We start from the raw sequence: 15,854 nt of genomic DNA, 5'->3' as shown, positions 1-15,854 counted from the left end.
GAGAGAATCAGATTTCCTAATAGAAGCAGTTCTCTTCACATAGAAACGGAGAAAGCCCGTACCACATCCAAAGACCACTCTATGGGAGACAGATCAGGAGAAACAACTGCCGGAACCACAATCTCCTGGTTAAGGTGGAACGAAGAAACCACCTTAGGCAAATAACCGGGACGAGTCCTAAGAACCGCCCGGTCACGGTGAAATATCAGATATGGTGAACTACAAGACAAGGCACCCAAATCCGACACTCTTCTAGCTGAAGCAATAGCCAGCAGAAATGCCACCTTACGGGAAAATCACTTAAGATCAGCTGAACCAAGAGGTTCAAACGGAGACTCTTGAAACGCCTCCAAAACCACCGACAAGTCCCAAGGAGCGACAGGCGGGACATAGGGAGGTTGGATACGCAACACACCTTGAGTGAAGGTATGCACATCAGGTAAGGTCGCAATCTTTCTCTGAAACCACACCGACAAGGCAGATAGTTGAACCTTGAGGGAGGCCAGACGCAGGCCTAAGGCCAGGCCCTGCTGAAGAAAGGCCAACAACTTGGCTATACTAAACTTGGAAGCGTCATAATCGTTAGATGCGCACCAAACAAAGTAAGAATGCCAGACCCTATAGTAAATCCGAGCAGAAGCCGGTTTCCGGGCCCGCAACATAGTTTGAATGACCGCCTCAGAAAACCATTTAGCCCTTAAGACGGAAGCTTCAAGAGCCGCGCCGTCAAATACAGCCGGGCTAGGTCCTGGTAGACACAGGGGCCCTGAACAAGGAGGTCTGGGCGTTGTGGAAGTAGAATTGGACGCTCTGACGATAGGCCCTGCAGGTCTGAGATCCAGTGCCGTCTGGGCCACGCTGGAGCTATGAGAAGCAGAATTCCTCTTTCTTGCTTGAACTTCCGAATTACCCTGGGCAGGAGTGACACCGGAGGGAACACGTACGGCAGCCGAAACCTCCACGGCACTGCCAGCGCATCCACGAATGCTGCTTGAGGATCCCTTGTCCTTGCTCCGAAGACCGGAACCTTGTGATTGTGTCGAGACGCCATCAGATCTACGTCTGGAAGGCCCCACTTTTCCACTAGGAGTTGAAACACTTCTGGATGGAGGCCCCACTCGCCGGCATGTACGTCCTGACGACTGAGAAAGTCCGCTTCCCAATTCAGGACTCCCAGAATAAAGATTGCCGATATGGCCGGTAGATGGCGTTCCGCCCAATGTAGAATCCGTGAGACTTCCTTCATTGCCAAACAGCTTTGAGTGCCGCCTTGATGATTTATGTAAGCCACTGTGGTGGCGTTGTCCGACTGTACTTGAACAGGACAGTCCTGAATTAAATGCTGGGCCAGGTTCAACGCATTGAAAACCTCCCGCAATTCCAGAATGTTGATCGAGAGGAGAGATTCCTCCCTGGTCCACCGACCCTGAAGGGAGTGTTGCTCCAGCACCACTCCCCAACCTCTGAGACTGGCATCTGTCGTCAACAGGACCCAGTCGGATATGCAGAAGGGACGGCCCCTGCACAATCGTTGGTCCTGGAGCCACCACTGCAGCGACAGACGGACCTCCGGAGTCAAAGAGATCATGTGAGACCTGATCCGGCAGGGTAGGCCGTCCCACTTGGCTAGTATCAGCCTCTGGAGGGGGCGAGAAAGAAATTGAGCATAATCCACCATGTCGAATGCTGATACCATGAGGCCCAGCACATGCATCGCCGAATGTATCCACACTTGCGGACGAGAAAGGAAGCAACGAATCCTGTCCTGAAGCTTCAGGACTTTCTCCTGAGACAAGAACAACCGCTGGTTGTGAGTGTCCAATAGCGCTCCCAGGTGCACCATGCAGATACCAGGGAGGATTTCTTCCAGTTGATGAGCCACCCGTGGGCTTGTAGAAACCGGACAGTCATATCCAGATGACGTAGGAGAATTTCTGGGGAATTTGCCAGGATTAATAAGTCGTCCAGATACAGCAGTATCCTGACCCCTTGACGGCGGAGTACCACCGTCATCACCGCCATTACTTTGGTGAAGACTCGCGGAGCCGTAGTTAAACCAAAAATGCCCGAAACTGGTAATGGAGGTTGCCAATCGCCATCTAGCCACATGTGAGTCTACTGGAGGAGGCGTTTCCCAATTCTTAGACAGCTCTGGCGCGAGGGGATAGCGAGCCAGCATCTTCTTTTGAGGCACAAACTTCGTACCCGGGCTTTGCCAGGGTTCCAGACGTATATCCACTAGGTGGTCAGAGTGAGGTGAAACTTGTTTAATCACCTTCTGACGCTTGAACCTATCTGGTTTCTTAGGAGGAACGGATGGCTCGGGATCATCCGTAATCTGAAGAATTAATTTAATAGCCTCCAAAAGATCAGGAACATCCACATGTGAACTACCCTCCCCATCAGCCGTATCTGAGTCAGAACCTGTGGGGTCAGTGTATGTGCTGTCTTCATCAGACGAGGTGTCAGTGACAGCAGTGGATTGTGAGGAGACGAGCGCTCGCTTAGAGGACCTCTTGGACTTAGGCGAGCGTTGGTCAGACTTTTTAGTAGTCAAGGACTGGTTCAACTTCTTTAATTGAGCAGATAAATCGTCCGCCCACGGCGAGTTAGCTGCAGGGACCACATACGGTTGTACCTGCATTGGGGGACCCATAGGGAGTGTTAGTTTATGAACTAGCGTATGCAGAAGCGTGGAAAAAGCGTCCCACGGAAGGTCAGTATGTGCCTCCGTTGCCACAGTCCCACTGGGGGGGCAAGGAGCCCCCAGAACCAGAGCCCACAGCTGCTATATTCCATATGTGCCTATGGCTTCAGCAACACCAGCAGTGTGTTCCGCCCCAGAACCGTTACCCTCAGAAGCAGACATGATATAACTTGCAGTATGAGGTAACACAGTACAATTATTAGCAGCACTATATCCCTAAACCCAATCCCCTGCGCAGTGTAGTCAGCACCAGCAGAGATAAAGGAGAGATATGGTGACTAAATCAGAGAAAAATACGTAATACAGTATATCTGTGTGAAAATCCTATATTAAATAACACCTGACGCACCAAGCCCCCTCAGGTTATAGAATATAGGGATAGCAAGTTGAGTGAAAGACACGAGATGGACACCACTCAGCTATCAATGCACACACAAATAGTCACAGTTTGTACAATGCAGAGGTTATTACTGACAATAATACTGCACTGGACTAGCTTACACAGCTATATAGTCAATAGATATAACACTACACAGTAAGAAACTGGATGTATATCACAGGGTAATTGTACTATAAACCCCTGACTAAATGCACTCTTTCTTAACTAACACTGACTAAAAAGGCAGGTAGAATACTTAAGTGTCATGTAAAGGCACAGCACTGACAACCAGGCGGCTTTACATAGGAGGATTTGCCCAAGCAGTCCCAGGAACAGTGAGCTGAGGAGTAATGGCGCCGCAGACACTGACAGGGAGTGAGGAAAGACAGAGATGCAGCTCCAGGGTGGGAACACTTGCTGGAAATGGCGCCCTGGGGCTGGGGGAGGAGTTTCAGGTCTAAGCCTTATCCTTGCTGGCAAAACCACCGGGTACTGTGGGCGATATTAAAATCGGTTTTAAGAGAAAACCTGACCTGCACCCAGGGCCGGACTGGCCATCTGGCACTTCTGGCAAATGCCAGAAGGGCCGATGGCCACGTGGGCCGGTCCAGCGGTCACTGAGACGCGCTGCCGCTCAGTCCGGCGGCAGCGCGTCTCAGCTGTCAGGATTGGAGAGCTGTGAAGGACTGGGGTGAGAGCGCCGGGCGCCCGCCAGCACGGCTGTGTCTGGCGCGGCGCATATAGCGGACTTCAAAGCAACCGCCGGTTCGTGAGCCAATCAGAGCTCGCGGACTGGCAGCCAATCAGAAGCCGCCGGTCCGCGAGCTCTGATTGGCTCACGAACCGGCGGCTGGTTTGAACGCTATACGCTGCCGCGCCAGACACAGCCGCGCTGGCGGGCGCCCGGCGCTCTCACCCCGTCCCTCACAGCCCGGAGGAGGAGGAGCAGCAGCAGCAGTGCAGCAGCGGTAAGTAGCTGCAGCACTGGCTGCTGTGGGGGCAATTGTATACCTGGCACTGTGGGGGCAATTGGCTGGCACTGTGGGGCATTTGTATACCTGGCACTGTGGGGGCAATTGTTTACCTGGCACTGTGGGGGCATCTGTATACATGGCACTGTGGGGGCATCTGTATACCTTGCACTGTGGGGGCATCTGTATATCTGGCACTGTGGGGGCATTTGTATACCTTGCACTGTGGGGGCATTTGTATACCTGGCACTGTGGGGGTATTTGTGGATCTGGCACTGTGGGGGCATTTGTATACCTGGCACTGTGGGGGCATTTGTATACCTGGCACTGCACTATCGGGGGCATATAATGTAAATTTCGGCTCATACCGGGTGCTGTAATGTGAATTTTGGCTCATACTGTGTGGTATAATGTGAAAGGGGCAGCAGTACTAGATAGTATAAGGGGTCCTACTATTGTGGTGCATAATGCGTATAAGGGGTGTATGGTGTGGTAAACTACACTGAAGACCACGCCCCCTTTTGAGTGACCACGGCCCCTTTTGAGTGACCACGCCCCCTTTTCCGCAGCGCGAGCGCCTTTGGCGCGCGCTTAATTACAAACCTCACATTTCCATACCCCCACTTAAAAATTTCCACTTCAACCACTGGTTGAGTATATTTTAATAAAGAATGATGTACGCCTGTATGTTGTTAGAATATTAATTATATTTGTAAGAACATAGACTAATAAGTGGGAGGAGTCAGGAATAGTAAGGGGAGGAGTCACAGAGGTGGGCCTGTGTGCTTCAAAAATGCCAGGGCCTATTTTTAGTCCCAGTCCGGCCCTGCCTGCACCCATGCCCTGGTGATCCAGTGTCCACCGCCAGCGCGCGCGGCCCGCCTCCCACTGACCGTGCCGGATTGCGATAAAGACCGGGTCACGCGAGCGGGACCCACTTACCACCTCCCGAAGCGCGGCCACGCGATCCTGGAGAGCCCCAGCCGTGTGTGCCTAACGTGAAGTAAACCGGAGCCTCCGCTGTAGGTACCCGGCAACCAGGGCTCGGGAGTGTACAGCGCCGCTGGGGAGAGCTGGAGCTGCAGCAGAAGACATTTACCCCTGCTGCTGCCCTTGAAGTCTTCACTTTTTACCTCATAAAAAGCTTTTCTTAGGGCTGCTTGGAGCAGCCCCTCTGTTAAGTGCCTGCTTACTGCAGCACCAACTAACAAACTGAGCTCCTGTGCTGGGAGGCGGGGTTATAGATGAGGCGGTGCTGTGCATTCTGGGAACAGTCAAAGCTTTGAGCCTGTTGGTGCCTCGGATCAAGATCCTACTCTACACCCCAATGTCATTCCCTGTGGAGCCCAGTGTACCCCGCAGCAGAAACTACTTATTTTTTTTGTACTAGCTGAAACCATCATGCCTCTCTCCTGCAGGCCGACCCCAGCGATTATGCCATTAATGTATTCCTAAAGGCGGAAATAGTGCATCTTATCTAGGTCATACTCTTTCTACATTCAGCAAAAATACCTGGTCCATTTCAAGGCTCAGTAAGCACCTATAAAATCTCCATCAAATTCTCATCATGGGTCCTCCTCAGTTCTCTGTGCTCCTTCCCCCTTTGAGACACTGTGCCTCCTTTTCCCTTTACGGATGATTTATTACACAAACAATGAAGATCTCTCTTCTGGGATGAAGTGCATAATCACTGTTAGAATCACCTGAAGATCCCTGTATCCTTATCCATTGCCAGTAGTAGTAGTGGCGCTGCTTACACATAACACCGCAGTTGTAGCACAGCTTACATATAACGCCACAGTAGTAGCGCCGCTTACACATGTCACAGTAGTAGCGCCGCTTAAACATAACGACCTCAGCAGTAGCGCCGCTTAAACATAACGACCCCAGTAGTAGTGCTGCTTACACATAATGACCTCAGTAGTAGCGCCGCTTACACATAACGACCCCAGTAGTAGCGCCGCTTACACATAATAAACCCAGTAGTAGCGCAGCTTACACGTAACACCCCAGTAGTAGCGTAGCTTACACGTAACGCCCCAGTAGTAGCGCAGCTTACACGTAATGCCCCAGAAGTAGCGCAGCATACATGTAACGCCCCAGTAGTAATGCAGCTTACATGTAACGCCCCAGTAGTAGCGCAGCTTGCACGTAACGCCCCAGTAGTAACGCCCCAGTAGTAATGCAGCTAACATGTAACGTCCCTGTAGTAACGCCCCAGTAGTAGTACAGCTTACACGTAATGCCCCAGTAGTAACACCCCAGTAGCAATGCAGCTTACACGTAACACCACAGTAATAACGCCCCAGTAGTAGCGCAGCTTACACGTAATGCCCCAGCAGTAATGAAGCTTACATGTAACACCCCAGTAGTAATGCAGCTTACACGTAACGCCCCAGTAGTAACGCCCCAGTAGTAGCGCAGCTTACACGTAATGCCCCAGTAGCGCAGCTTGCACGTAACGCCCCAGTAGTAATGCCCCAGTAGTAGCACAGCTTACATGTAATGTCCCAGTAGTAATGCCCCAGTAGTAGCGCAGCTTACACGTAATGCCCCAGTAGTAACGCCCCAGTAGTAATGCAGCTTACACGTAACGCCCCAGTAGTAGCGCAGCTTACACGTAACGTCCCAGTAGTAACGCCCCAGTAGTAATGCAGCTTACATGTAACGCCCCAGTAGTAGCGCAGCTTGCACGTAACGCCCCTGTAGTAACGCCCCAGTAGTAGCGCAGCTTGCATGTAACACCCCAGTAGTAACGCCCCAGTAGTAGCACAGCTTACACGTAACGACCCCAGTAGTAACGCCCCAGTAGTAATGCAGCTTACATGTAACGTTCAAGCAGTAACGCCCCAGTAGTAGCGCAGCTTACACGTAACGCCCCAGTAGTAATGCAGCTTACACGTAACGCCCCAGTAGTAACACCTCAGTAGTAGCTCAGCTTGCACGTAACGTCCCAATAGTAACGCCCCAGTAGTAATGCAGCTTACATGTAACACCCTAGTAACGCCCCAGTAGTAGCGCAGCTTGCACGTAACGCCCCAGTAGTAGCGCAGCTTGCATGTAACGTCCCAGTAGTAGCACAGCTTACACGTAATGCTCCATTAGTAATGCAGCTTACATGTAACGTCCCATTAGTAACGCCCCAGTAGTAACGCCCCAGTAGCAATGCAGCTTACACGTAACGCGCCAGTAGTAGCGCAGCTTACACGTAATGTCCCAGTAGTAACGCCCCAGTAGTAATGCAGCTTACATGTAACGCCCCAGTAGTAACGCCCCAGCAGTAGCGCAGCTTGCATGTAACGCCCCAGTAGTAACTCCCCAGTAGTAGCGCAGCTTGCATGTAACGCCCTAGTAGTAGCACAGCTTACACGTAATGCTCCAGTAGTAATGCAGCTTACATGTAACGTCCCAGTAGTAATGCCCCAGAAGTAACGCCCCAGTAGTAACGCCCCAGTAGCAATAGATCTTACACGTAACACCCCAGTAGTAGTGCAGCTTACACGTAATGTCCCAGTAGTAACGCCCCAGTAGTAATGCAGCTTACATATAACGCCCCAGTAGTAACGCCCCAGTAGTAATGCAGCTTACACGTAACGCCCCAGTAGTAGCGCAGCTTACACGTAATGTCCCAGTAGTAACGCCCCAGTAGTAATGCAGCTTACATGTAACGCCCCAGTAGTAGTGCAGCTTGCACATAACGCCCCAGTAGTAACTCCCCAGTAGAAGCGCTGCTTGCATGTAACGCCCCAGTAGTAGCACAGCTTACACGTAATGCCCCAGTAGTAACGCCCCACTAGTAGCGCAGCTTACACGTAACGTCCCAGTAGTAACGCCCTAGTAGTAATGCAGCTTACACATGACGCCCCAGTAATAATGCAGCTTACATGTAACGCCCGAGTAGTAGCGCAGCTTGCGCGTAATGCCCCAGTATTAACGCCCCAGTAGTAGCGCAGCTTCCATGTAACGCCCCAGTAGTAACATCCCAGTAGTAGCACAGCTTACACGTAACGCCCCAGTAGCAGCGTAGCTTACACGTAACGCCCCAGTAGTAGCGCAGTTTACAACGCCCATAGAAGTGCAGTTTATTCACACACACACCCTCCCCCGCAAACATTCACATACATAAACACACACTTTCTCACTTACTCTCCCTGGCTGGCAGGATCTGGAGCAGCATGTCCTTTTCTGTGGCACTGCAGTATGAAGGTCCCGTGTAGCCCCGCCCCCTCCGTCCATTTATCTCCGCCCCCTCCATCCGATCTGTCACAGGAGGGGACGGGGAGAGAAGGCTTTCAGCTGCCGGCGCCGCTGCATGTTATGCAGTGACAGGCACAGTGGCCGGCAGCAGGGGGCCCAGGCGCAGCTGCAGGGATGCAGAGCAGGTACAGCGCCTCTCCTGCCTGGTGCCTACCTGCTCTGCATCCCTTTGTTGAGCGGGTAGCACCGGGCCTGGGTGCAGGCCAGAGAGGCCTAACGCAAGGCCAAACGGGCATTGGGCCGGCCAGATGGTTTCACCTTGGGGGAAACGACCTCGGTAAGTCGCTAGATATCATTAAGCTTGCCCAGGAAGACATTGCTTGGATAAAGGTGCGGTGGGGCAGCGTACATATAATATGGTCAAAAATCATCCCGAGGTTAACTTGTAGGGGAGCCAGGGTGGGGTCTGAAATTGACAGGGCCAGAAAGAAGGTAAATGCAGCCATCAGTAAGTTGGTCACTGCCAGTGGCGGAAGCACCATTCAGCACAACGATTTGGCAGTAAAGTGCAGAGGCTTATACAGAAGCGATGGTGTACACTTGTTCAACATAGGCCTGGACATATTCAACAATGCTTTGCAGGATGCCCTGGAAGGATTAGGGTGGTAGCCGCAGGGTGGGGGCTTCGGTCCCCCGGTAAGGAGGACCTCTTGTGACAGGAAGGGAGTGGTGCACAAGGCATGGAAGTAGGGGATTGTCAGAACGCCTCACATATTCACCAATAGGTGGCCACATGCCTGGTTCCAGAAATAATGTGGCATGGGCCATACGGGTTGCACGCCAGGTCAGGGTGCTGTGTGGATGGTAGCTAGTCCCAAAATGGTAGGGGGCGTGGTTGCGTATCTACAAGGTTGGGACGGGCATGCATCAGGTGGTACAACGTTGAGAGCGCCTTATGCACCGCTTCCCCTTTTTTCCTTGCCCTGCGATTTGGTTTGTTGTGTGTAAATGATTAATGAATAGAGTTGTGACCGAGTTAATTTGCCCAAAATTACGTAGTCTCGTCTCAGTCATTTGGTTGACCCCCAGGTGGGGGCGCCGGTAAATTGGCCTCTCCATCCTTATCCCAGACTGAACCTGGGATTTAGGTGTGAAAGCACTGCAGTACTGCTAATATTGGACAAGTACGCAATGTGACACAATCTCAGGAGATGAAAAAAATTCCTCATAACACTTTTCTATCATTTATCATGTATTCTGCATTTTTAAAAACTTTTTTAAAACAACTAACCTATACAAGTCAAAGGATAACTAAATATTACATTCAAGGTGCAAAATGTGCATCGTAAAAAACAAGAGAAATGCGGATATTACTCCCCGGGACGGTGAGAGCCATGACGTGTAACCACAGCCCCGCACACTAGCAGTCAGGTGACAGGGTGGAGGCGACAGATGAGTTATGACAGGGAGCAGGTGTGTCACTGACATGTCACACTGTATGTATATGATGAGGCGTCACATTACGGAATAAGGCGGATTAATTGCCACACAGACCCGGCAGCCGCCCGCCGCCAGTTCCCATGGCAATAAGCCGCGGCATTGGTGGATGCGCCGCTACTTCCGCTGACGTCGCCAGGGACACGTGGATCCAAGATGGCGGCGGCTGCGGTAAGTGTTTGCTTCCGTACCACCTCCGGGCCCGGGGTGCGTGGGCTCGGGACAGAATGCTGCCCGGTGAGTGTGGAGAGGACACCGGCGGGGCGGTGTTGTGACGGGACCAACCGGACGGATCCGGAAATCAGGTTTCGGCCTGTCACTTATCCCGGAAGTAGCTGCCAACCCACCCCTAACTCCCCCTCAGTCTGGGTGATAGTGGCCTCTCTCCCCTGTGTATGGGGGCAGCTCCCCTATTATCACGCAGGGAAGACCCCACTCTGCATCATAGTGTGGCAGCACCGGACACCCATGGGCCCCTCCTCACTGCTCCACCTGTGTTACCCCTTCCCACCCGGAGAATGGGGCCGCTGCCCATCTCTCCCCACTCTGTCATTACACCAGAGAGGAATTGCACCTGACACCCGGGGACCCCTCTCCCCTCCTTGACACCTGCACATGGCCTTTGTTGGTATAATGGTGGCATTAGGCACACGTATGACCCTCTTTACGTTTTATCACCTCCATCCTATGAGGCTGGGTCCGTGGCACAGATAGAAGTGTGTCACCGGTTTCCTTTAAACTTTATATAATGTAAGTGAAATGGACTGTGCTAGCAGTAATTAGTAAGTTAATAAATCTAATGGTATGGTGGATGATCTTATACTTTATTCAAAAGTAAAATAATAATACAAACATTTCTAGTGCCTTGTAACCCCTGGCTGTTATGATTTATTATATATAGATTTAGCTCATTGTTCATTTGTTGTTGTCCACAGCAGCACCAGACCAGTGAGGATACAATGCATACATGTTAGGCTGTGTACACACGGTGCAATATTTCTTTTCACTATATAGTCAAAATTGTAAGAAAATATAGTGCATATCGCACCTTGTGTATATTCCTTGCGATGTTGATGCGCGGTCCCGCGGGATCGGCATCGCAAGGAAAAATAGATTGTGCAGGCAGCCCATCATTGACTATATCGCCGGCTCCGGCTACGTTGAATAGTCAATGTCGGGATGTACGGCGCATCGCGCTGTGTGTACACAGCCTAAGGGTGTGTACACACGGTGAGATCCACCTTAAGACCAAGTGTTGGGAAGGACCTGCTAATGACAAAGTTATAGTCTAACGCAGTGGTTCTCAAACTGTGTACTCTGGGGTGCTTTGGGACACTTGCACTGGTGCCCTGGGATAGTGGTCCAGGACCAATTCAAATTATTTATGGTCAATGTAATAGGCAAAACTAGAGGTGGTGGCTGTCAATCATAAAATATGTGGACAACAGAAGTAAATCCTGTCCCTCCCCACATTAATGAACCTAAGGATGATATATAAACACAATTTACGTAATTTAATATTTCTTTCTGATTTTCTCAATAAGAAACTATTGGCCTAGGGGTGCCATGAAAAAAATTCTGATACTCTAGGGTGCCATGATTCAGAAAAGTTCGAGAACCACTTGTCTAATGTTAAAATGGACACCTAAGTAGTAGGAGTAATATATGTGGCAGAAAAGTAATTCCTAATAGAGATGGGTTCTCAGAGCGTACTTAAAGATTTTGAATAAGTGGTTATCAACATGGGTGATGTTCTGTAAGCAATGGTTATTGTTGGTTACCAGAGGCCAGACACAAATCAAAAATAGGTGAGAGTATTTCTATATAAGATATATTAATGGAGGGCCAATCATCTAAACTGCAGTGTATGTCCAGCATCTGTAGGTTATATTTGATTTAGGACCCGCCCCTCCCAAATGTAAATCTCTGCACTTTATAAAGCTGCTCCACCTGCAGTGCAACATTGTTTTACCAAGGTGTGAGTTTAGTATAAATTTTTACTTTGCTTTCAACTCAACTAAGCGACGTGAAGTGTTGTAACGATATATTGCCGTACACACTACACAATACACCATTTGACAGAGCAATATATAGTTACATACTTAATGTGACAACACTACCACGTCCGTGGCATCGTCCTCTCTAATCATAGTTGCCAATTCAGCTTATAACAAGCGGAATTGGGCTTGTTTTTTCTTCTGGTTGCTTATTTTTTTGGGTGGTTGCTTGTTTTTGGGCTTATCATTTTTTTTGCTGCTTGTTTTTGGGCTTCTTTTGTTTTTAGGTATCACTGACACCAACTTTCAGAGATAATTAGTCTTTCATCCATATAACACAGATCCTCACACAGACATACTGTAGGTGAGACGTTGTGGATGAATAGTCTTCAAGAAATGATGATGAGTCATTCATTATGTCTATTGTTGCCGACTGCCGGTTGTGTGTATTCAGTAGGGCTAATTTGTTTTTAACGATGACAACAACAAAGACACTGGTGGTCATTCCGAGTTGTTCGCTCTGTAATTTTCTTCGCATCGCAGCGATTTTCCGCTTAGTGCGCAATGTCCGCAGTGCGACTGCGCCAAGTAAATTTGCTATGCAGTTAGGAATATTACTCACGGCTTTTTCATCGTTCTGGTGATCGTAATGTGATTGACAGGAAATGGGTGTTTCTGGGCGGAAACAGGCCGTTTTATGGGTGTGTGTGAAAAAACGCTACAGTTTCTGGGAAAAACGCGGGAGTGGCTGGAGAAACGGAGGAGTGTCTGGGCGAACGCTGGGTGTGTTTGTGACGTCAAACCAGGAACGACAAGCACTGAACTGATCGCAGATGCCGAGTAAGTCTGGAGCTACTCAGAAACTGCTAAGAGAGGTGTAATCGCAATATTGCGAATACGTCGTTCGCAATTTTAAGATGCTAAGATTCACTCCCAGTAGGCGGCGGCTTAGCGTGAGTAAATCTGCTAAAAGCAGCTTGCGAGCGAACAACTCGGAATGAGGGCCACTGACCAGACACACAACAGTGAAGCAATTCAGGACCACTTTATGTGGTATTCTTTATGTCAGATATGGTTTAAGACGCTTGAGTATTTGTTGCAAGCATTTTAAACCAACTACCAATATGCTTCAGCGCTTCAACTCAGGAATGTATAACATGGAAGCTTCTATAGACGATGGAGACAGCTCAGATGAATTTGCTTATATCCATTTTACATAAAACCTTTGTAATTCAGTGTGCTATGTACTTTACCTCACACTGGGGCAGATGTATTAACCTGGAGAAGGCATAAGGAAGTGATAAACCAGTGATATGTGCAAGGTGATAAAGGCACCAGCCAATCAGATCTTAACTGTTAATTTACATATTGGAGCTGATTGGATGGTGCGTGTATCACCTTGCACATATCACTGGTTTATCACTTCCTTATGCCTTCTCCAGGTTAATACATCTGCCCCAATATGCCATCTGCAATGCACTTTACTTCACACAGTGTGCCATGCACATTACCTCACACAGTGGGGGTCATTCCGAGTTGTTCGATCGCTAGCTGCTTTTAGCAGCATTGCACACGCTAGGCCGCCGCCCTCTGGGAGTGTATCTTCGCTTAGCAGAATTGCGAACGAAAGATTAGCAGAATTGCAAATTAATAATTCTTAGCAGTTTCTGAGTAGCTCGAGACTTACTCCTACACTGCGATCAGCTCAGCCCGTTTCATTCCTGGTTTGACGTCACAAACACGCCCTGCGTTCGGCCAGCCACTCCCCCGTTTCTCCAGACACTCCTGCGTTTTATCCTGGCACGCCTGCGTTTTTCCGCACACTCCCAGAAAACTGTAAATTTCCGCCCAGAAACACCCACTTCCTGTCAATCACACTCCAATCACTTCAACGATGAAAATTCTTCGTTCGGGCGTGAGTAAATCTACTAAGTTTTGTGCTAAATTACTTAGCGCATGCGCACTGCGTACCATGCGCATTTTTGCCTTAATCGCTCCATTGCGAAAATCGGCAACGAGCGAACAACTCGGAATGACCCCCATTGTGCTATCTGCAATGCACTATACTTCACATAGTGTGCCATGCACTTTACCTCACATAGTATGCCATCTGCAATGCACTTTACTTCACACAGTGTGCCATGCACTTTACCTCACAGTTTGCCATCTGCAATGCACTTTACCTCTCAGTAATTCCTTTGTTATTTATTGAATTGAGTTACTATTTAATATTTATATATGCATTTATTATTTTGAATTGTCTTAATAATCTTTTGTTTTGTTACCTTGATTTGGCCTCTATTTATTTAATAGAAGTACAAAGTTGAATGTTGTAAGATTATTTGTTTTATCTTTCCATCGAATAAATATTTCACAGTGAATACAAATGACCACAGATACAGTATATACAGTTGGCAATTTTCACTTGAGATTTTTCTTTAGAGGAAACATGAAAGTATAGTATCTTAAATTCACAACTCTAACTATAGTATTTATAAAAATTCCAGTATTCTTTAAAAGCCAGTTTTGTGCTGATAAATATCATTGTAAAGACCTTAAAGGCAGATTCTATAAAAAATTATATGTATTTTAATACGACAAACAATAATGTTCGTTTTTATATAGAAAAATAAAACTTGAGTTGGCCTTTTTTTGGGCTTTTTAGGATTGGTTTGGGCTTGTTTTGGGCTTATTTTTCAGTCATCGGTTGCTTGTTTTTCATTTCAGAGTTGGCAACACTGTCTCTGATGTACAGCGCACATGTGACCACCCGGTATGCAGTTAAAATACCGCCCGTCGGGATCCCGGCGAGCACAATACCGACGCCGTAATCCCGACTGGGGTACTATCCCACTGCCGGAATATCGCCGAGGTAGGTGATTCTCCCTCTGTGGGTGTCCACGACACCTATAGAGGGACAATAGAACCCGTGGCTGTCAAAGCGAGGCACCGTGCTCGCAGCGTGGCGAGTGCAGCTAGCCCGCAAGGGGCCTCTATGCGCTCGCTCCGCTGCCGGCATTCTGGCGCCTGGGTTGCCGATGTCTGTATGGTGACATTCGATATCCCATACGCAGGGATCCTATACCAATCCCGACCACCCAATTCATCATATGATGGATTTGGTGATCAACACTATATGATGATCGTTTTAATTCATCGCAGATTGCAAGATTGGTCATTATATTATATACTGTGTATGGATTTGCAAAGTGATTTGGAATGGTAAGCGTGAAAGCTCTTTATTACAATATGCTGCCCAAACAGTTTAATTACCTTACATTTATTCCTGACTTGCTTGATACATACAGAAATATAAGTATTATGCAGGTTCTGTTGTTTTAAAGGTTAAGTGAAAGCAAATTGACATTTTAATATGCAGAACTACCTGTGGATGGGTCCTTTATATTTGTTAATGATGATTTTTTTTTTTTTTTTTTTTAATTATTGCGTTGCCTGTAGCAGAACTACTTCCACTTGTGATTAGATGCATCCATTTTGAGGGCTGGACCAGTTTTTATCCCATCAGTTTGCTGTGACTATTGACATAATTGATAAACCTACTGACTTTTCATGAGCTGAGTACTGAATTAACTCTGAGGCTGTATTCTTGTGAAAATGAATTCCAACGACAAAATAAATGGTTGACTTTAATGTGTTGAGAGTTTTGTAATAATTGATGTGACCATTGGACTGCAACCTTCCTACAATTTGTCTGGCGTGTAAACCCTGAAGATGCCTCTGCTTTATGACTACTGTGACCAGCTATCTAAATAGTCACATTAACACATAACAATTTATTATTATTATCCTTTATATAGCCCCACAAGGGGTCCACAGCACCCAATTACAGAGTATAAAACAAGTAAACCCTGACTTCCAGTGACTTAACAGTGACTTACAGTTCAAGACAATATAGAACAAGTACAGGGATCTATAAATATAGATGCGTCAGCAGAAGATGCTGAAATAAGTATTAGGGATGCAGAAAACCAAGGGATTTGGTGCAGTGGAAGGGAGTATAGAGTAGAAGATGGTTTAAGTGAAAAAAAGAAAAGCACGAGGGAAGAAGGCCCTGCTCGTGAGAGCTTATATTCTAATGGGGCAGG

The 15,854-nt window shown here is 48.3% G+C and overlaps 1 protein-coding gene across 1 annotated transcript in view; it reads left to right on the top strand.

Annotated features, from left to right (window-relative positions):
• Positions 1–9,774: 9,774 nt before the first annotated feature.
• TM9SF4 (transmembrane 9 superfamily member 4) overlaps positions 9,775–15,854 on the top strand; it is a 51,275-nt gene continuing 45,195 nt past the window's right edge. Inside the window, exon 1 of the mRNA XM_063959080.1 lies at positions 9,775–9,922. Within this exon, the coding sequence (XP_063815150.1) occupies positions 9,908–9,922 (15 nt within the window). The 5' untranslated portion in view covers positions 9,775–9,907. The remainder of the gene's footprint in view (positions 9,923–15,854) is intronic.

This window comes from Pseudophryne corroboree, chromosome 3 (genome assembly GCF_028390025.1).
Source record: "Pseudophryne corroboree isolate aPseCor3 chromosome 3, aPseCor3.hap2, whole genome shotgun sequence".
Taxonomy (NCBI): domain Eukaryota; kingdom Metazoa; phylum Chordata; class Amphibia; order Anura; family Myobatrachidae; genus Pseudophryne; species Pseudophryne corroboree.
The sequence above is the reverse complement of the archived record's forward strand: the minus strand, read 5'-3'. Positions and strand labels throughout refer to the sequence as shown.